Below are 22,429 nucleotides of genomic sequence, written 5' to 3'. Positions count from 1 at the left end.
CGTGTCCTGATGTGTCTTTCTTTCCGTGCCCGTTTACAGCCGCTGAAGTGCCGGGTGAGTGTTCCTACAGGTCAGCAGGTTTCCACAGGTTTCCGGAAGCGTAGGAATTGTAGCTTGATTAAGAGAGCTTATAGATAAGAATTAAGTTGATTTACTCCATCGATTGCTTTACTCTGACAAATAATTATAATTAAAGTAATAAACTTGGAGTTTCTGAGGAAGGTGTTGGAAGAATCTATTGACTAAATACAAGTCAAGATTTGCACACAATGGAGGAGAAAGGTAAGACACTCTTAATTTTACCTGGCCATTGGTATTTTAAGATCTGATCCACACTCTCAAAGCTACGTATTGGCTTCCAAAAGCTGCTGCTGTTTTGAGAAAGCTGAAAACCAACAGCAAATCGCTGCCTTCTAGTACAGATTTGCCATGTATAGGTTAGGTAGATGGCATTCAATTTGCAGGGGTGCTTGTCATTCTGAAGGATAAGGACAAAATTAATTATTACTTTGTGGTTTAGAATTATGTACTCAATTTTTCACATCTTGTTGATCACTGTATACTCTTGGGTGGGAACCACTTGTATCTTCTCTGCTCGGTTTTCATTTTTACCTCCACTCTGTGTTTATGTTTGTGTGGGAGGTAATTTTGTTTGTTTGTTTTAGAACTTCTAGGCTGCTTTGTGGACAAAATTCTTTAATACCTCCATCTCGCTGTAGCGTGAGGGTGGCCCAGTCGGCGATGCTTGAGCGAACCCATCCGTTTGCTGTCCGCCAGGTGGCCCTCGGGCACAGCAGTTCAGCGGAGGAGGTCCCCGGAGCTGTCTGACCTGCGGAAATGTCATCTCTGGTTGCTGTAACGAGGGAACGCCGGTGGCAGGGCAGTTCCCCGTTCAGGTGGCGCAGTTGACGTGACGCCCGTGGCTAAGCAGTACCATGCTGCTGCTGAGGAGGAACGTAGTAACCGCTCTGCGGAGCGAGGGCGTCTCTGCCCGGGTGTCACGGGTGCAGTCGGGCTGTTGGAGGTGCTCCAGGTACGTCAGTCACTTACCAGCTGGAAGAGGTGCTGTGTGAAGACCGAGGTCCCCCTTGAGCAGGTTGGGCAGCCGTTACTCCAGAGCGAAGCAGGTAAGCGCAGTGAGCAAGCATTCCCACAAGCAACAATTAGCACTTCTTGTAATTCGTTACAGCTTCTTGCCATCCAAATACCCAACGCTGCTGGCAACCACATTTGTAACTTCTTATAGAGAAAAGCATTTCTGCTTGGGTATGAGCATCCAGCGCTCACCTTTGAAAGCAGACTGACTTTCTGGTGAAAAGTGGCAAAACAGAAATGACTTAGAAGGTTACTTGAAGGGGAAAAAGCTAAGTTTGCTGCTCTCCCTGGCAGCCACTCGCAGTGTGGTGTTGGTTCTCCCTCTGAGGGGGTGGTAACTAGGCAAAGCCAGTCTGTTTGGAAATGCCAACTGTGTTCTGACTATTCCAGCCTCGATCTGCTGTACACTTAGATGACATCCACGTCTTACTGGCATTGCTTGAGTTGCAATAAGCTAGAGCTGTTCTTCAGAAGAAAAACAAAGGCAGCACTGTAATTTTTTGACTCTACGAAGTCTTACGGGGGGGTGGGAGGGTGGGTGGGGGGGTGATGGCTTTCTCCTGCTCTTCCAGCAGGATTAACAGTCTGAAACTACCCAGGAGCTACAGGTTGCTCTAATTGCTCTGTAGCATTGTACAACTGTTGAACAAAGTGATACTTGCCACTATGTTTTTTTCTGCCTGCTCAGTGGCTGAGAAAATTAAATCATTTGTAATAGTGTTACAAGATACAGAAAGCTTTTGAGGAGCAAGGGACCTTGCTCCATGCTGTATTTTACAAGCTGACTGCAAGGAGAAGAGTTCTGGAAAGAGCTTTGCAGTAACTACAGTAGTTTTTCTTTCTTGTTAATGGTTAAAAATCAAAATTCAGAAGTGGGTATTGCAACAAAGCAAGATCTAGTTTTGTGCTCTTTTTACAGCGAGTAGAAGGAGCCACAGCTGCTGTATTAAAAACAAGCAAATAAGACCGGAAGAAAGGTTCTGTGCTTGGCAGTTAAGCAAGATGCTTCCTCTCCAGCAGACGAGGCCAGTGGTGCTAATGCTGCGCACGGTCGTTACCTGATGATTTTCTCCTGGTAAGCTGCTGCGATCGTATTGCTTATCTCTATTAATAGGAAGTGGTGTTTAACAGCAGAACAGTACGCTGTGGCTGCTGTGGAATACTTCAGGTCTCGCTGTCTTACGCTTACACTGCCTCAGAATAAATACTTAGCGAGGCCACTGAAGGCTGACTCTGCTCGGCCCAGACTGCTCTGAGTGAGGGACAGGCTTTGCAAAAAAGCATAAGAGCGGCACCGAGCTGTTTCCCCCAAGAGCCAGTGTTACACGCTGAATCTCTGCTTTTGCCCAGCTCCTCATTTTGGTTAATTCTCCTAAAATATCTGTGTTATTTTTGTAAGTGATCAGGGCTTACAAATTACTGGGGTTTTACTGTAGTTTAAAGACAACTGGAGTTTAACTGTATATTCTGGAAAAAAAAATCACAAAGCCACGAATGAAAGTTTAATGTAACTTTCTTTTAATTGAAGACAAATAAAAGAACCAAGAGCTCAAACACTTCTTTTTAAAAAGACATCTTCTGTTCCCCGTTGTCTTCTCTCGAGCAAAATATACAGCATATATATATAACATAACTACATTCAAGTACCAAACAGAATTTACATTTTCCCAAATAGAGAAAATAATGGACATGATTCACATACCTTAAACCCAACCATGCGTAAAAGAACACTGCCAATAAATCAGCAGTTGGACATAATCAATCACACCACTGTGTATTATTCTGAAGTATCAACAACATCGTTGGAACACGTAACACTTCGGAGTTTTCAGTTCATAACATTAAACCCTGCTTTAAAGTCCGACTCTGTTCAGAGACTTATTTGTCTAAGATCTGTTCAAATTTAGGGTTAATAAAAGAAAATCCATCAAATGCAGACTGATCCATGGACTCGATCAGGTTTTTGTCACTGTAAGACAATTTTGGCTTCTCACTCAGAAATTCTCTGTCAAAGTTGTTGTAGTCGCTTGCTGACTTCTGTGTTAAACAGAGAGGGAACACAGTTTGAGACAAACTTTGTAATTTCTTCCAGAACAAATGGCTTAAATATGAAAGGTTCGGAAGTTACTACTTGAGCTCGCTCCCTTCCCCCCCTTTTAGAGAAAAATCTCCTTTTTGCCTATTTTAACACCACTGTAAGATTATAACTAGACAATTGCTTATTACTAGTTGAAAACAAACAGCACCAGGTCCCTTCAGAGAGGAACCACCTGGATTGGTGATAAGATTTCATAGAATTACTCAAAGATTCTCTGTTGACAAAAGCGATGCAGCACTTACTTACATTCAAGCCCAACGTTTCTTGCCATTAACCAAAATTTTTAAATTCCTGAAAGTATTTTATGGTCTGTACTTGTTCAGAGAAAAAAAGCGATGTGCTATTGCAGCTGCTTTGTGTCTGGATAAAATATTTGCACGCGTTTCATAGAAATTCACATTATTAAAGACCATGTTTTACACTCCGAAGCTCCGAAGGTCACTGTCTAAGATCCTTACAATTCCAGAGTTCCCATTTCTATGGGAACATGCAACATGAAGCCGCCTGGTCCCGAATGGAACAGCTCTCCATCGAGTATGTAAGTACGTTTTAAAGAGACCGTGTTATCTCCAGATCATTTTACCTGTACCAGTACAGGGTGGAGGAAAACTAGTTTGGATTTTTAACCAGGTGAAGTGAAGCAGCATCATCCCATGGTGATACAGACTACGAGTAACGCACTGTCTGTCTGTAGATGTTTTTTCAGGTAGCATTAGACATGTACGTTACAAATAGTTCTAAGTTAGCTCTAAGTATAGAGAATAGTTCTAAATAGCTCTAGTATAGAATAGAGTATACAAATAGTTCTAAATAGCTCTAAGTATACAGAATGCATCTTTTTGCCCCCCTGGAGAGTCTCAGACGAGTTTTGAAACGGCACGTATTTAATGCACGTACAGTTTGAGCAAGTTAGAGAAATCGCCCCTTACCCCTAGGCTGACATTTGCAATACTGCCACGGAACAAAGAATAACCCACGTACCACTTTTGGCCTGAAAGGAGGGTCTACCTCCCTCTTCTCTAGTGCCGTCCAGTTGATGGTTTTGAAGAAAGGATGGTCTCTGATATTCCCAGTGACCCCAAGTCGTCTTGTTGGATCCCTTTCAAACAGCTGCAAGAGAAGATAACCCGGTAAAGCCTTATGTCTGCTCAAAAGGTAGGTGGCACTGCAAGAACAATGGGTATACTGCTAAAAGAACAAAAGTTACTTACAGTAAACAGACCATTAGTAATTAATCTGACCTGGCTTTCCATCTGTAAAAGTAATTTGCTTGCTGATAAACAGCTCCTTTTAAAGGCCTAGGTTTGTCCCTCCCTGGACAAATACTGTACCGTGACCCACTCGTTGATCATCAGTCCTACCTTTTCTAATATATCTTTTGATTCCTTGGTAATCCAGCGTGGGTAGTGAGGGGTGTCCACTCGGATTGACTCAAACAATTCATCTTCATCATCCCCATGGAAAGGGGATTGTCCAATAAGCATCTCGTACAGCAGGACCCCAAATGACCACCAGTCCACAGAGAACGTGTACCGCAAACCTTGCAGGATCTTGTTCCACAGAAGAAGTGCAGTGGAAGAAATACAAGTGATTAGTAAAAGGCAAGCAATATATATATCAAACAGAAGAGGGATTGTAAGAGAGAATCTTTAACTGGGATATTTAGGCAAAAAAAAAATCCAGCTATTTGACAAATTGTTGACACTGATGCACATCTAGTTTTATCCTTGGCTGCTGTTTGTGGAAACGTGGACAGCTCAGTAGACAGGTCTTTGCTGTCATTCAGAAATTTTCTCCATTAACTTTAAATAACCGTATATTTGGAAAACATCTTTAGTTTCTTTAGAAGATGAAGGGACAAGGGAACAAGTAGACAAGTAGCAATGAAAAGTAGATTGCTACTAAACAGACTTCGACATCACTTACAGATTTAACAGCTAACTACCTTATTTGGACTACTTTGCAAATCGGGTAAAAACCCAACTATGAACACAGGGCATTTAACTTAGTGAGATTCCCCTTAGAACCTGCTTTTGCTTTGAATTTTGGTTGTTTGCTCGGGCACAAGTCTGTTCTCCATCTGCAGTGCCCAGAGATTCATTTTGCAGGAGCCCCGTGTATATGCTAAGCTGTAAAGGCGCACGGGAAAGCTAGCTGTTCAAAACCTGAACATTTTAACCTTTCAAAACCATGTTGTTTTAAACTTGCAGCTATAGAATATTTACAAGTCTCAAGTACCTTCTGTAGAGAACTCTGATTTAATGTTGGTTTTTTTTGTGCTAATTAGACTTTCACATTTCTGAACTATGAGTCTAAAAAGGGATGATTAATCACAACAGCCATTCTAACATCGGTGTATTAAATCCATCCCAGCAGTGTGTGGCAGTGATGTACTGACCTCAGGAGCAATGTAGTCTGGGGTCCCACAGAAAGTGCTTGCCTTGTTCTCGCCAACAACATTTTCTTTGCACATTCCAAAATCAGCTATTTTAATGTGGCCTTCTTTATCAAGCATCACATTGTCCAGTTTCAGGTCTCTGCAAAAAAAAGTGTTTAAAAAACAAGTTATGTTTTAAGGACAAGTGAGTCATTTTTATATACAGATGCATGCAGTTTCTTCACTGATAAACACCTACCCTACATCGTACAAAGAAACTTTTCAAGAAAATAATCAGCCATCAACACAATACATACAAAATAGTATTTTTGTACTTTGAAGGTGGTAGGGAGAAGGGAAGAATTCTCTCTCTGTCAGAGTGGGTAACAGGCTGAGGTGTATATATAGCGTGTGATTTTATAATCCTCAACATTTGCTTTCAGATCCAAAAGCACACCCGGTGCTTCTGTTGCTGCTGGAGGGAGGCATGAGGTAATGCCTCACCAGCTGACATAGTGCTACACCAACTCTGTAGCTCAAAAGAAGTATTGTTGGATTCTTAGAGCATTTGGCAGGAACATGAATGAAGCCTGCCCAATTTTTAATACTACCTGTGACCTGTTTCTAGTTACAGCACAAAGGGGGTTCATGTGTTATGGCCACAGTCTGTGAAGTGTCCTATTCATGTCTTTTTTCAGAATAACACTATTCAATCAAGTAAGCACTTTTTAACAGCATTCCAAAAGCTACATTCCCTCCCTTTGACTGAGATGCATTTTTTGTCCATCTGGCTGCAAAAGCACATACCAAGGAGGGCAGGCTGAAGAGAAACTGAGCAGCCCTTCTGCTTACCAAGACAGACTTGAATAGAGCAGATACTTTTACATGAGAACAGGGCAATCTTTTCTCCTGGTAACTGAAGTTCCCAGTATCAGCTACTTACACTGCTCAAGATGGTGAGCTGCAGCTCGAACCAAGAGTCCCTGATCTAATGCAATGCACCATAAAATCCTTCCATTTTTGGAGATCAGCTGCTGTTCACCTGAGTAAATTGAATATACTTGAGATGGGAAAAGCTCATTGTAACTTAGGGCGCTGCACTTGCCTAGCTACAAGAAGTTCTAAAATCTTTTGTATGGATGTGCACTTACATGCAACGCCTACCTACAACTGCTCCAGTCAGGTTCTGTGATTATGCTGGTAAACGTCCTGTGTGAGACGGGGAAAAAAAAGTACCTCTGGTTTTGCTGGTGTCTTGTTGGAAAATGGTACCGTGTCTCTGAAAATATTTCATACTATGAAATCTCCCTCCAGGAACATTCTAATTTAACATAGGGAACTTTAACAGCAAGCCTAAAAATGCTCTAGAAAATCTGGGATGGAAGGATTTCATGCTGATGACAACATATGCTGGAGGTTGATCCTTTCCTCCTGTATAAAAACCTGCAGAAGGCAGTGGGATACAGTCGGGTACATAAAGTACCCTCCTGAGTTACGGCTGTCTTCTCTGAGAGGCAGATAGGCTTGTAAGAATCATCTTTCTTCACCAAGGAGGATTCCTGTAGTGTTTATCCTCTTTACAAACACTTTTTTACTAGTGTCTAACTTCAGAAAATTGCTTTAAAGGATGGATGCTGCAACAGATGCTTCCTGTTTCTATAGAGGGAGATGGACAGTACCAGATGTTCTGGGCACACGGCCGTTATTCTTGTACCTGTTTGTTACAGAGGTAAGAGCTACCTCAGCAAGTCGCTACCAAATGCTGCTTTGAAGCTGGGGGTGGGGTGAAAAGGCTGGAGAAAGGAAATTGAGAGAAAAACGACATTAAAATAAACTTCTGATCTCTTGTGGCATTGGTATTTACAGTAAGAAGCAGTTGGTCAGGATCTGGCCCCTGATTTTTCAACCTGGTGAGGGAGAAGCATCAATATTGTGGTTTCAACGGAAGGCAAAAGCAGACCACTTCACCTCAGTGGTTTTCACAAGGCCGGTAGGAATTGATAGCCTCAAGGACCCTTTCCCTTGCCTCCAAACTAAATAGACTCAGGATTTGAAGGCAGTGTTTAAAAATAACTGAAACAAAGCCGCTTTTGTGTAACATAAATAACATTCCATCGTTCTGGTTGCTAAGGAAAAGACACACAGATATAGATTCATCTCAGGCATGTTAATGCCCTTGGAATAACATCAGCTTTTACTTGTTACATCAATCAGTAATTCAAAGATGCATGAAGTGCTAAGACAATTCACAGGTCCCACACTGGAGCTAGTTGGTACTCACCTATAAATAATGCCTTTGCTGTGAAGAAACTGTAGCCCACATAAAATTTCAGCTCCATAAAACCTGAAAAGACCAAAAGATCTTTTAATCTGTCTTGCTCAGTTAAAACATAAGTTAATGCAGCTGGCCAAAAGAGCTGCCGTAAGTGTCTCTTCATGGAGTGAGAAGTATTGTACATTCTTTTAAATACTAATATACCTGCATTTATATAGCTGGATGCTGTAATCTTCAAGTTAATCCCTTCACCACACATCCATGTTATCTAATACCAAACAGTAGAGGGAACAGCAACTTGCCTTAATGCTTCATTCCACTTCCGTTAGGGAACACTGTCCCTTTTCTACTCTCTAATAGCCTTTTTATGTATTTACAGAGAGAGACGCACATGCCTTTTGAAAGACAGCTCCTGGGAGCTCAATACTCACACGTTTGCTTTAGGAAGAACTGGGCACTAATGGCTAAGTTAGAAATGGACCTCACCTATCTCCTTCTGCACCTGGCCAATTGCAGCAGACAGACTGAAAAGTAGCATTGCTTCAGGGGCATTCTCCTCAAAAAGAAGGTGATAATCCAGAGGATATGAAGGAAAATGCAGTAAGAATGCTTTTCTCTCCCCCCAGAAATGTATTAGAAGTTTGTGGGGTTTTTTTTAATGAAACAAATACAAAATTGTTTCCACTTCTGTATAGCAGAACGAATGTTGACCCAAAAACTTCGGAAATAGGTACAGAGCATGGCAGGAGAGGCTGCCAGATGCACAGACGTTTGCTGAAATGCAGGTAAGCTGGAGGGGCTTTGTCCAGATTTTTGCTGGGGAAAGTGGGAATAGAGCTTGCCCTGACCCGTAAGGGTACTATCATGTCAACTTCGCAATACTAGCACATACTATAAGTTGTTTTTTCCCCCCCGTGCTGTTTTCCAATTTTTTCCATCAAAATTCCATCCTAAAGGACACTGAAGCTGTACCTTTTGCTTTTCAGTGCTGGCTCATAATGCAGTTTACCTAGCGTCTCTAGGTACAAGCATCCCTGAAAGTAAAACATCACGCTGCTATGTAATTTAAGAAAACCTAACTAACTCTACACATCATTCATTAACTAAGTAAATTTCTTCATTGTATCAAACCAGTGTCTAGAAATACGTTTTCAATCATCTGCTACTGAAACTTGAGTGAAAGACTGCAGGTGCAGAACTAGAAGCAGTAAAACCATAGAGACCAGAATCATTCATGGAGGTAGGGACTGAAGGGTTGTGGACTTACGTTGCTCTGTAGAGATCAAAACGCCCCTTGTCTTGTATGTGGAACATCAGGTCTCCCCCATTCAGGAACTCCATAACAAAGAACAGATGATCCTGCATGCAAATAACCAGAAAATGGAAAAATTACTAATGCTATTGTAACTACATATGAAGTAGCGATGTGGCTACTGGGCACCAAGCAGCCACTTTCCTCCTCTCCTGAAGTATTTCTCTATTTCATGCACCCCTAAGAGTGTATGAGGCTCCTACAGATTTGAGTAACCTGGCCTTGTATTGTAAAGCTAAATCTTGTATTCTGTGGATTTCTAGACTTAATAAAAATATACATTTATGTATATATACTGACTTCTACCTGTGACAGTCATCTTTTCCCCCCCCCTCACTGAGGGTAAAGCTAAGATCAAGGATTTAAATTAAACTGCCTCTTACTCCAGATTGCATAGATGTTTTTCTGATCTCCTGTTCTTATCAACATATGTGGGGGTCATACTCATAGTTACTTTCCACAAGGCCTGTGAACTACCGCACAGAGCACAAGAAAAGGAAATTTAATTCTTGCATCACTAAGTTACTTTCACTTGACTGCTGGTAATAGCATCCATTAAAAGGCTAAATCTGTTGTGTTGCTGTTGCCATCGGGCTTTCTCTTACCTTTGTCTGAAACGTGCAGTAAAGATGTGTGAGAAATGGATTTTCCCATGCAAGTGCGAGGACCCGCTTTTCCACCATGGTACATTCCACATCATCGTCAATTAGCACCACATCTTTTTTCAGAGCTTTGATAGCAAAGAATTCAGTCTTCCCTTTCAGCTCAGCAAGCAGAACCTACAAAAAAAAGAAAAGATGAGTTTGCAGCACATGTAGGAAAGACTGTTGCTGATGGTATCAGTAAGGGGAGGTCAAAGATGTTTATAGCAGGTGCGATGACAATTAAAAAGCATTTAAATGGGAAAGATGAGCAAGATGTGGGAAGGTGACGTTGCTGGGCATAGAGATGAGGAGATGGGGCTCAAGGACCACGTAACACAGGCACAGCAGCTTCCAGGGCAGTTTTTCTGTCAATGTCTGGTGAGTGTATAAACTGAAGACATGTAAAGCCTGTTCCTTCATTAGAGCTGTAGTTTCACAGACAACAGTGGACAGAATCTGTGGAGGTCATGCTGCTCTCCCACATCTCCCCTGCCATCGCACTAGAGCATTATGAGGCTGTTTCTATACAGAGCGTATGAACATAAATGATCCTTTTGCACTGTGGTGCATAAAGGGCAATTCTTCTGCCTCGATACTAAGTAATTGAAAAACTGTTGTGCATTATGAGTCACTTTTGAGTTTAGACAAGATTCAGGCAATGAATTTCTAGTGTCTTTGACAAAGATGGCTATATTCAATTCTGTTAAAAGATTACCTACCCAAGCAGCTGTAACAGTAAGACCTTTCTGGTTAACGGGAATACCCATCACATTGCAGAGATCAAGCAAGACAGTCTACCTTAACCTCTGTAAGTTTGTTACATACCTTTCCAAAACTTCCTTTCCCCAGTACTTTATGGAAGACAAAGCTGTCTATGTTGAATTTTCTCCTGCTTGCCATTCGTGATGCTGTCTTGGCTGTGCTTCCCTCCCAGAGTTTATCATATTCGCTGTTATCTGCTAATTGAAACAGGGAGTTTAAAGTTCAATATATGCAGAAATACTGCATGACTCAGATCCCCCGCTAAGAATTCAGTACTGACATGCTATTTCAATGCATCTGCTGCTGGAATACTGGTGAATCTAAACATAAGGGTCAACTCCTGAAGTTTATAACAAAGTTTAAATTACATGAGCATACTTGGTATGTTGGATTTGAATTGAATCTGTAATTGTTTCTAATGCTGCGTTTAAGCAATACTTAGATAAGCCTTATTAAAAAAAAAAAATCAAAGCCCCTAACTTTCCCCTATGACTAAGACACAGAGCAGAATTTGGAGAAGAACAAATTTTTTTTTTTTTGCTGTTAACAGCCTAAGCAGAGAGACCGTAAAAAGATCTAACTTACGCCCAATGCTGGCTAAGAAGCATGATCATACAGGTTAATCCTGATTATATCTTAAAATTAATAACTGTACATTTTTTTGACCTCCACTGCATAGATCTGCTGGGTCACTAACAAGACACTGACGATAATCATGAGATGCTACGTGTATGCCCCATAAGCTGCCCAGCATCTGCGATAACCCAGGGAGGAATCACAGTGGCTGCATTCTGACTTAGTATTAAACCAAACCACCTTTGCAAGAGTTTGTTTTTTCCTCTGTTCTGGCAAACCAGAACAAGTCTGATAAGTAACATGATTTTCTTACTGGGCATTTCAACAGAATTAGCTCAATATATGGATGAATATATAAAATCCTGTACCACTCCAAAACCACCCATTATCTTTTACTGAGCCTGGCCATTTCCATCTGGTAAAAAGTTACTTCTACTGTTGCATTTATTTTTGCATAGGTTAGCAGTTGCAAAAATAAGGCTTATACTGTGCTAGAACTCTTTAGCAATAGTAAAAAAATACAAAACCTTACTCTGAACCTGTAGAGATAGGACTCCAGGTGCTACTTAAATTATTTCAGTGATTCAATCTCAAGTAGTATTTTGGCTACTTACATCCTAAAATAGGTAACACTTGTCACTGGTTTCTAATGGTTTGTGAACAAATCAAGATAATTAACAATGCGCACGACATTTCAGTTATGGGAGGGAGGGAAGCATGTTGTACGCGTGTGTCTGGTTAGCGAGGCACCCTCCAGTTCCATCATGGAGAACTGCGCTGCAGTGAGTAAAGCAAGCATTTCGCAGAAAGGTGGGTATGCTCATGGACTAAAAACTACAAGTATTTGTCAAAAGTTATGTAAGCATTTTGTGTGGCCGGGAGATGGTAAAAAGAAATACATGCTTTTTTTTTTTTAAACAGTACTTATTAAAAAAATAATTGTCTAACATAAGGCAAGAATGAATAAACTCTTAGTTTTTGTAGTCTGGTAGGTAAATGGCTAAATTAAAACATTGTAGCTTTTCTCACCTGTTGTATCTCCTCCTGGAGCTCTAGGTTTCTTATCAAAATCTTGATAAATACCAACACTTTCTACAGATCCAGAATCAGACCTTCGTGTAGATTTCTGAGGAGGAGAGGAACATTTGAAGTTATATTTGCACTATTACTTTAGAAATACTTATAACAATAGCTGTTAAATGTAACATGATGGTAGTATAAACTTTTCTTTTTAATTATTAACTCCTAGTACATATCCTTTCTCAAGAAGTCTGGTTCATAGACTATTTAGCCACATTCTTTACAGCTTCAGATCAGCCAATTGCTTTACTTCTTTCACTGCAAGAAAATAAGTCATTGAAATTCCTGAACAGTCTATGTTGTATTGTTCCTTGCAAAATTATTAAAGGTATAGTAGTTTGAATCCACAGTGGGAAGAATTTAAACTGTGGAAAAATGTCCCCTTGGATATATGTTCATTTGAAACAGGAGATGGGAATCATTGTCATACAGGACATGCTGAAGTCGTGTGTGTGTGTGACATCTGTCTTTAGCACAGGGAAACAAATTTTATGTATGGAAGAACCCCGAGATCAAATTTTAGTAATGAAAAGATCGAGTTTTTCTGTGTCATGAAAGAGCTGGCACAACAGCTGTCACTGTTTTCAAAGTAAATATCCTGTGAAAACTTAGGAAACCTCAGCTCAGAGGAAATACTGTTGGCTTTTGTGATATATTTTCCTGTTTTATTTCAGAGCTTGTGTCTGAATCTTTATTTGCAAGTCAGAAGTCAACCACAAGAGACAGCCATGCTGCAGCAGGAGATGAACAATGTAAACTATGGGGCCAGTGTTAATTCCACAGGAGTTTTCTGTATGTATATATCAGATTAACAGAAATTGAGAATATCTGATATATTTCTCCTTATTTAATTTTAGCATTCAAGTGGAATTCTAAAGTTGAAGCATGGAAAAACAGACTTCAGCATTGTGATACCACTGTTTAAACAGTTAAACAGAAAGGGAGAGAATAACCTTGGCACCACAGAAGAACAAAGTTGGATTTCAGGAAATCACACACTTTTTAAAAATTCTTTGTTATGTGGGATTTTCTTCCCCCCAGTTTCAACTTTAGGCTATTGACATCTTTGTTAGTCTCTTTATGGGTCAAATTAAAAAGAGAAAGCTTTTTGCATTTTCCTCTGGTCCAAACTCAGTTCCCCATAAAAGTGATATGGGAAAAGTGAAGTAAAAAAACCCCAAAATGCTCGGAAAACAACTAATTGCCTGACAAATGGCAATAAAGCATACCTGGCTAACTTGATTTAATGCTTCAGCTAGCAACTTCTGGTTTATTCCACATAAGTTTGCCACCTTCTTCTGGCATTTATGATGCACATTCATCCCACATTCTAAAAGAAATGTAAGGACGGTTATACAAGCATGAGGAAAATACTGTCCAACACTACAACAAAAAGGGCAGTTCAGAAACCTTGTTATAAGACCAGATTGGACATGGATCTATCATTATTAATAAAATGGCAGTTTCAATCTTTAACTCAATGAAGGCTACAAAAATTGTTCAAAAGGAAAAAAACTCCAATCATCATTACTTTATTCTCAAAATTTGTTACAATAAAGATCATTTTGCCTTTTTGTGGGAGAATTATAAAAATGGTATTTACAGTAAACACTTTCAATACATTTTCAGGCACTACGTTGAGTCAGACACACCAAATTTCAGCTATTCCCAAAGTAGTAATTTTGATTATACTCAAGATCACACCTCCGCAGCACGTTTTCTGACTCCATTAGAAGCTCACTTTGGCTGAGCTGTCACATGAGCCAAGTGCCTATTTGTCCCTCTCTAGTAGAAAAGCTTTTTCAACCACACATGGATGAGATGAATCCCATTCCACATAACACACATATACAAAGGCAGAGTGTGTAGCAATAGCTAATCTCTGATGGGGGGCAGAGAGGGAGAGACTACACTGGAAAAGACAGAGAGGTCCCAGCTGCCCTGCCTCCTCCTCCATACCTTCACATTTGAGTCCTTGTTTGACCAGCCCCCAGAGCAGGCTGCCGCAGTGGTCACAGAAGGTAGGGCTCATGTAGTTGTAAACTTTGAAGCGATGAGGCATGTCAATGTTGAAACGTTCCTTTTGAAACTGAGGACAGGCAGAGGAGTGAGGCACTTTATCCAAAACAAGTAAGAGTTCTTAGAGAAAACGGCTTGAATATTACAAAGCTACAACAATTTTATCTTGAATACTCCAGTCTTAACATGCCTCATTTAGCAGGGGAAGAATCTGCCCATCAAATACTACCCACACCCTTGAGGGCTTTTAACTGCTTTTCTTGCTTTAAAGTTTCATCCACTACACGTTACGTACAATCTTCAAGAGAAGACAGTACCTTGGGTTGTACAGCCAAGCACCTCCCAAATGGACTTGGCCGTTTCTGTACAAGGTTTTGTTAATTCAGGAGTCTTTAATTACATAATTACACTCTAACTATATTGTTCCAGCTCTTACCATTGTGTCCCTGCTGTTGGCTGCAGTACCAGTACACCTCCCAATGATTTTATCAATACATTTCTTATGAATAGCAGCATTGCATTCTTCAAGACATGCACAAGAAAAAAAAGGATTTTTTCAGATAATAAATACATGGGATGAGATGTTTGCATTTCATAGCATAATGTGAAAAACACACTCCTTTCCACCATACTATATACACCAAAACCTTTCTTTTCTATCAAGATGATAATCTTTTTTAAGCTGATTCTCCCCATTTTCTTTTATCATAACCTCTATTTCTGAACTAAATCGGCCTCCATAGGCAATGCCACCAGCATTTGATAATAGAAAGACAATATTATACTTTTGAGTTTTATCCTTTGATATCTCCCCTACTGTTTGAAGTAATGCACAGAGATCTACGCTAAGTCAAAAGTGCTTTTCAATTCAGCTGTAAAACCCCTCAAAAGTTGTAATTCATTTTAGAAAAGGTTTCACAAAAACTGCTGTCATAAGTGAGTGCAACTTTTCAACAGCATTACGCACTTATGAGAATAGCCAAGTCTAAATCTTGATACTAAAAACTCAGGTAGGAATCATAATTAGACAGCCTTAGGTTGTTGTGCAAAACTGATCTACTATTACCTATGGTGATGACGCATATTTACAGACGATTTTTCAACAGTAACTATTTGATCTACAGATTCATGTGGAAAGTAGTACAAGAAAAAGGTAAAATCAACTTACGCCTACATTTGTATCCCTGCTTGTTGAGTCCCCTGAAAAAAACAAATGATAAAGAAGGAAATCAAAACCATACGTTTGCTGGAATAATAGGTGGGGTTTTTTAATTTTCACCCTGTCAATGAATCAATCCTTTGTCTATGGGAATATTTGTTCCAATTAATAAAGTGGTCTAAATTCTGCTACTCAGAATCCTCTGTCTTAGAAAAGCAAGGTTTAGAAGATAAGGTAGTGTGTTTTGAAAGACCGGCAAATTAGGAGGGAAACCCAGAAAAGACAAGGTTTCAATTACATGGGAAGTCCTCCTGAAATGACTTACTACGAAAACGGCCTTACTATGAAAGGGATCCAGCTTCTTGCTCTCTGTGGGTCTTTACTCTGCTATCAGCCACTCCACATCTCAAAGTTTGAACATTATTTTCTCAGATCCACCCATCTCTCTCTCTCTCTCTCGTGAAACAGCTGCTATTGATCACAGGCCAGATCTCACTTGATGCTGACAGAATTTTTGCCAATTATTCCAGTGGCAAAAATGTTCAAGTTCTATTTTTTAATGTGAAAGAGACAACTATAATTCTTAGGTATAACAATGCTCTTAGTAAATATATAATTTCCATTTCCCAACACGAATGTACGTGTCATGTTTTGTCTCAATATAGCTGAAGTGAATTTTGCAGTTATTTGGTCCTTGGGGGTGGGGGAAGCTTAGCGTTTCCTTCTTACCATACAAAGTCTTTGCAGACAGAGCAAAACGTAGGTTGTCCAAAGAAGGTAGCAATAAACTCATGATTTTTGATGTAGTGGATTTTGGCTTGCTTGATAGCTCCTCTCCTGTTCATAGTTACTGTCCCCTCCTCTTCCCTCATTGACTGTTTGCAGTCTAAGGGGGAGACAAAAAGACACACTTTCAACACTTTAAAGTATCACCAAAGATTAATATTTGCTTTTCCAAAAAGTTCAGTTTGTTTTTCTGTTTCCGACTTGTGTTTCTATTTATTTTACACCTGCATTCTGCGGACTTTCAGTCCCACAAGGGCGGAACACATGCATGCACTGCTTCCTAAGGTGTCTCCGTGTCCTTGTTTGCAAGTGCTTCCCTCTCCTGCTCGTTCAGAAGAAGCCTTCAGCAAATGAGCTGAGAGGAACAAGCAGGAGTTGAGTACAGTCTTGCTAGAGAAATGACAACCACAGTTATTTCTTGAAAAAATATAAGCTCCTATATGTTACATGATTTAGGTGCAAGAGAAATAAACATTTTATTGGAAGCTTCTCCTTCGCAGAAGCCTTTTCATGCTGCTGCTCCACAATCAGTCCTACTCAACCAGGAGTCCAGCAGAAATGCTGGTGAGTGCTGCAGGACCTCCTGAGTCACCACTGGACCATACTACTGTAAGATGGGTTTCTCCCAGCCTCCAGGATTATTAAGCAGTGAGGACAAATGAGATTTTCAGTTAGACATTTCCATTATGCTATCTCAACGTTGATGCTATATCTGTCAACCTGTCTCAGTCTCATTCCTCTCCCCTCCTAGCCCCCATGGGGTTTCAGTATATAGTACTATATAATGCTATAGCAATAATAGTACATCCTATAGTATATACTGTAGAGTCTAATACTATATTACATAGAAATTGCATATAGTATTAGCCAAGAAATAAAACAACAAAAAAAATTTAAAAATTCTCAGGCTCTGAGTACAACTGGCTCACACAGGTCCTTCATTACAGGTTATAGTTATTTCCACTCATTTCCAAGGAAGCATCAGAGTTTCTCTTTCAAAAACGAGTATTTTGTGTCTCAATCTTTCAGCCACAACTCAGACTACATAGTCTTACTTATACATTTTGAAAATAATAGGAATTTGTATCAGAGGTAACCCCACAAAGGTGTATCAAGAGAGATTGGGTAACTGGTAATTTAACCCTAGGACACGTTTCTTGTCAACAGAGAGGAGCTTTGAGGGACAATCCCATCCAGCAGGAAAAGATAAAGGCTTGAATCAGCAGCAGGGAGCCGATCAACTGCTAACTGCATCAGCTCTGGCCAGCAGCTTGTGTCCCCCAGTCTGGAAGAAACGTGGACATGGTTCACAGGTTGAAAGTGCTGCAAAGTTTAGGGTAACAGGAGATTGCCATTTGCGGGGTGGGAGTTTCCACAAGTAGAAAAGTAAGAAAAAAGCCAGAAGAGCATTCTTCCCATTGTCAATACAATCGGTTTTTATTTGCTCTGTTGCATTGCTGCCTTTTATCAATATCAGTGGGAGCTTTGCTTTTTATACTGATAGAAACAGATTTGTTTCCTTTGCCAAGCCACACTAACCGCAATGCCTGAGCTTACTAGAAAGTTACCCAGGAGCTCTGTTTTTCTTGTTGCTAGCTGCGCTTGGTTTTTGTCATTTTATTAGCTGGCTGCCACCACTGCAATTCCAACAGAGCACTGAACCTGGAATACAATCTATCATTTGATACCATTTTGAGTGTCCTGAACTAATTTATCAGTCACAGCCAACAGCAGCCAGACTGCAGCAGCATGTACTGTCTTAGAAAAGAAAGGACAATGTCAGCTCAGAAATTAAGGAAAGATTAAGCATATTAGTGAAAGAAAGATCAAAAAAGATCCCTGGGTTTTGCCACTAGGTATTAATGCACTTTTCTGAGAAACTGGCCATCTGGTTCAGAGAAAAACCCATCCTGCCTCCTGCTGAAAAGAGCTCACAACATGCACTGTGACACCCTGGCACCATGTATGCCACGGAGTTACCTCTTCCCTTCCAGGAACAGGATTCATTTCTGCTATTCAGACAAGCAACTGAGTTCACCCAACAAAAACTCCCATCAGCTGCTGCACTTCAGCTTGTCTAAGTCTGCAAATAGTACTATCTCTTTGTTTAATCCTGCTGAGCAAATACACAGGCCTCACCCACTGTTCCTCAAATGTTTCAGGGAAACCACACACTGAAATGTGCACGAAAGGAAAACAATGTAGTTGAGAGTCAGTAATACTTCGTATTGTTTGCTGCATGAAAAGGATGTCTTCATAAGGGTGATTTAATCAGTAACAACAACAAAGCAGAGAAAGGCGTGTTGCTTTATAGCATGTATTCTGAGGAGATAACCTCTGACAGAGCAGATTAAGGGACAAAAGCCTCCCTAAAGTCTGTAACACAAACAAACCAAGCTTTTAGTGAGGAACTAACAGGATTTACCAGGTGAACAGGACACAGCTTCTCCTCATGCTGTAATACTTGTAGCAATTTAGCATTGCTGACAGCGTATGCAAAATTCTCTGACAAAACTTGATCAGGATATGGGAAACCGCGGTGTTTCCTCCCTGTCTGGAACACTGACGTCGAACTTAACAGAAATATATTAGACTGGAATCTTTTTTTTGACAGAGTGATTAATAAATAAACTAATCACTTAGTTTGTACACAGGAAAAAAGAAAAAGAAAAAAAAAAAGATTAAAAAACCCCACTTTCCTTAAACATAGTTTAACTGAAGAATCCTTGAGCACAGCAAAATTTCAAAATCTGCATGTGAGAATACAGAGTCTTCACAACCAGCTGCCTTATTAAATACCTTTGTCAAAAACAACCAATATATCCAAGTATAGCTGAAAACATTTTTGTATGCTTCAGAAGAAGCTGAGAGGTTTGGACAGCAGCTGTTCTCACCTGAAGCTGAGATGGCTCTGAAATGATAGCGCAGTTCATTTCAATTTACTATAGGAGTGTTTAACAAGTTATCTTTAATGTGTAAATTACCTTTAATGTGTATTGCTCCAGAAGTTTTAAGAAGTTCAGCCAATCACAGACTCAACTGGGGAATAAAGGCTTTATTTCAAAGATGCAGAGAGAATTAACAATTGCAAGGAAGTACATTTCCCAACAACTGTATGGATGCAGGGTGGAGATGGGGGGGAGGAAGATATACAAAGGGAAAGCCTTTGCTTCACCCTCCAAGCAAGCCAGGATTTCCACAGAAGAAACGTTTGTCCTGGGCCAGCACACAGTCAGAAAGAGTCATGCACAAAACAGCTGAATCAGCAACTAGAATCCAGGCGATCTCTGCGGCCTGGACCTGAAATTAATCATTTTGGACCCAGCACACACCATTAAACATAATCTATTTCCTCTATTGAGAGCTGTGGTTAATATTTATCACTGCCACACTGTTCATGTATTTCAAGGTCCCTTCTCAAAACTTGCAATTGATCTGACAAAAGCACCCAGAACCCCTCTGTGCTGCATATTCATTAAGGAACCATTAAGCACGCCTGTGAATTGACAGTGCAGTTCTCCACAAGTGCTGTAACATACCATAGTATGTACAGAAATGCTGTAAACATACCATAAATATACACTATTTAATTGCAGTGCCAGTCCTTCTGAATATTTCACAGTCCTTACAGCCACTAACATAACATGTAACCCAGAGTCTGGAAAACATTTGCTAAAACAATATAGTTAGGACTCTGCTGTACTGCAAAAAACCTCAATGTGAGATGTCAAATTGTCTCAATTGAACCCCAAAAGTTCAAGGACAAAAGAAAATAACCTCCAGAATAACCCTACTAGATCTTTTAAAAGAAAGATGAGAAAAAATATTTACCATCTTCAGAGTTCATTTTTCATTTTAACTTGCTCATTTCACAGTTCTGTTTGTGAACAGAGGACAGATAACAGTGCTACTGTCAGAAACAGAAGAGGGACAGGCAAGACATTTTCCGAGTTAACTGGCTGCTCAAGCTGAGATTTGCCTGAAACTTTGTAATAAATTACAAAGCCTACTAACATTTCTGTTCAGTGTCCCCTTCTGCTGTTTTACTGCCTTGCACTTGGCTTTGTTTGAAAGTTAAGTGTGCCTTCAGGTCAAGAAAAATATTAATCTCACAGAGCAATCATTAAAAAGGAAAGCTTATTCCTCAGAAAGGAGACTTTCCTGGTATGAACGGTCTCAGAGGAAAACTGCTCTTTAACCTGGTCCTGGAGAGAACTGCTTTACAGATCATCTGTACAAAAAAAACCCCAACAAACCATTTACAGAAATACAAGTTTCCCAAAAGTCTACATTTGTGTGACATGAACTTGCTATGTTAAATCATTTTGGTTTTTGTGACCATCACAACGTTTCATTTACAGGCAGAGTATTAATATTGCTATGTATGTCTCTCTTTTTTTTTTAAAAAAACCATCTCCTCCATTCTTAGTACTTGTGGATTTTACACTGCTGACATTGAAGTAACAATATCAATAATTTGCTATTGTACAAGCCAATACTATTTGCTCTCAAAGCTGGCACATAATCTCAAATTACCTATCTCAGCCCCAAGCAGTTATGCTACAAGCTTTAGCACGAGTGGTCAAACATGGTGTTAAAAACTCTTAGTAGCACCTTTATGAAAAGGTATGTATACTACATGTAATAGTGTATGCACTTCTACTGTAAGAAAAAATACAAGTATGTTATGCTCTGTTCTGCACAGAGACTGGGACACCCATGAGACATGGACTTCTTGCCTGCTCCTCCAAATAAATGAATGAAGTCCCGCCTGGGCCACTGAGCCAGCACCTACTACTGTTTCGACTGACACTTAGCAGAGTATTGAGATGGACTGCTCTGCAGCTACTTTTAGCATGTCTCTACTGAACTAGTCTTTCATGGGCATTAATGAAGTCAATGGTCTTTTAGAAAAGAGCTGAAACAAAACACCAGAGTTTTAACAAGCCCTGCCTTTCAATCCAGCAGAAAAAAAAATCCCATGTCCACTCTACAGTCTTTGTAGTGCTCATACCATCTGCAGAGCTGCTGTGCTAACACACTCTGTGCTCAGCTGTACAGAGTACTTTTTTTTTTAAATTTCAATAAGTGTTTTGGTTAACACTTCTGCACAGATACCTGATATCTCATGGGTTGTGGTAAAACAGGGAATAAACTGGAAAATGGGGTTTCTCTTTTTTCTTTTTTAAATTACAAAGGCACAGTAAAACCAACCTTTAAAAATACAGCATCTAAGTCAAATTTCTTGTGAACATATAAGCTGTTTCAAATTTTCTCTGCTCTACACAACACGTTAGCTACCTTACCAACCAAATACACTGCCAACTTTGTGTTTATGAAATTACTGCATCTGCAAACGTTTGATTTTCTTAAAGAAAATTAAGCCGGAAAATGTTTTTATTAAATTCATGCAATCGTACTTTTAGATGCAGATTAAAGCAAATGCTAGGTGCCACTGAATAACTATCACGTCTGCCAAATTTCTAGAAATAGTATTTTCTCAGTTAAATGATTAAATCATACCAACTTCCCCATTTACAATTGTAAGATCCAGTTGTGGCTTTTCAGCCCTCATCATTATTATTTACTAATAATGTGACAATCCTTCCCCAACACACTTCATCCATAGAGAAACTTGCTTCAAATCTTAATTTAGACCCATACAATATGCAGACTGTGATAGCAAATCTGTTATTTACCCTATGATTTTTCACAGATGCCTCAGAAAAATTCTAAAATCTCGCTTCCCCAACACTCATCTCAACACACACAAAACCATATTCAAAATATATGCAGCTCTCTGAGGGTCCATGTTCCTCTCCCAGAAGTCAGATACCTGAGATATCAGAAGTTCACATGCAAATTACTCACCTTCTGATACATCTAATAGCATTTTAAGGAAAGAATTCACTAACCCTTTCTCCAGGAAGCTGAAGCCAGCAAAACAGCAATTCAGAATTCCAAAACAAGACACAAATATACTTCCAAAGCCTCCAAAGCTGTTAACACTGCACAAGACACTCAGCAGTACAGCAAGCCACCTCTGTGATCCTGGGTTTTCTTACTCGATAAGGTCATTAACTACATTTGAATAAACAAAGATCAAGCAAAGCATTAAACTTATTGCAACTCCCACCTATTAAAACTAAAGCTGCTTTACAGAATTATAACCTAGTTTCAATACTACAACGAGAGAAGGAGGAGCAGAAAGAAAACAGTATTCTGAAATGAAAATGGGGGTCAACA

The 22,429-nt window shown here is 39.9% G+C and overlaps 1 protein-coding gene across 3 annotated transcripts in view; it reads right to left on the bottom strand.

Moving 5' to 3' along the window:
* Positions 1 to 2,590: 2,590 nt before the first annotated feature.
* PRKCD (protein kinase C delta) overlaps positions 2,591 to 22,429 on the bottom strand; it is a 67,927-nt gene continuing 48,088 nt past the window's right edge. For 2 of the 3 annotated variants that reach the window (XM_075159233.1, XM_075159234.1), the window contains 14 exons: positions 16,127 to 16,283; positions 15,407 to 15,438; positions 14,675 to 14,760; positions 14,179 to 14,308; positions 13,449 to 13,549; positions 12,169 to 12,265; positions 10,627 to 10,760; positions 9,763 to 9,936; positions 9,113 to 9,204; positions 7,852 to 7,914; positions 5,592 to 5,730; positions 4,555 to 4,743; positions 4,175 to 4,303; positions 2,591 to 3,132 (listed from right to left, as the gene is read on the bottom strand). In XM_075159233.1, the coding sequence (XP_075015334.1) occupies positions 2,974 to 3,132; positions 4,175 to 4,303; positions 4,555 to 4,743; positions 5,592 to 5,730; positions 7,852 to 7,914; positions 9,113 to 9,204; positions 9,763 to 9,936; positions 10,627 to 10,760; positions 12,169 to 12,265; positions 13,449 to 13,549; positions 14,179 to 14,308; positions 14,675 to 14,760; positions 15,407 to 15,438; positions 16,127 to 16,283 (1,682 nt within the window). In that variant the 3' untranslated portion in view covers positions 2,591 to 2,973. The remainder of the gene's footprint in view (positions 3,133 to 4,174; positions 4,304 to 4,554; positions 4,744 to 5,591; positions 5,731 to 7,851; positions 7,915 to 9,112; positions 9,205 to 9,762; positions 9,937 to 10,626; positions 10,761 to 12,168; positions 12,266 to 13,448; positions 13,550 to 14,178; positions 14,309 to 14,674; positions 14,761 to 15,406; positions 15,439 to 16,126; positions 16,284 to 22,429) is intronic. The other variant, XM_075159235.1, reaches the window with a different exon arrangement.

The sequence above is a fragment of the Calonectris borealis genome, chromosome 10 (genome assembly GCF_964195595.1).
Source record: "Calonectris borealis chromosome 10, bCalBor7.hap1.2, whole genome shotgun sequence".
Classification (NCBI taxonomy): Eukaryota; Metazoa; Chordata; class Aves; order Procellariiformes; family Procellariidae; genus Calonectris; species Calonectris borealis.
This window is presented reverse-complemented; position numbering and strand designations above follow the sequence as displayed.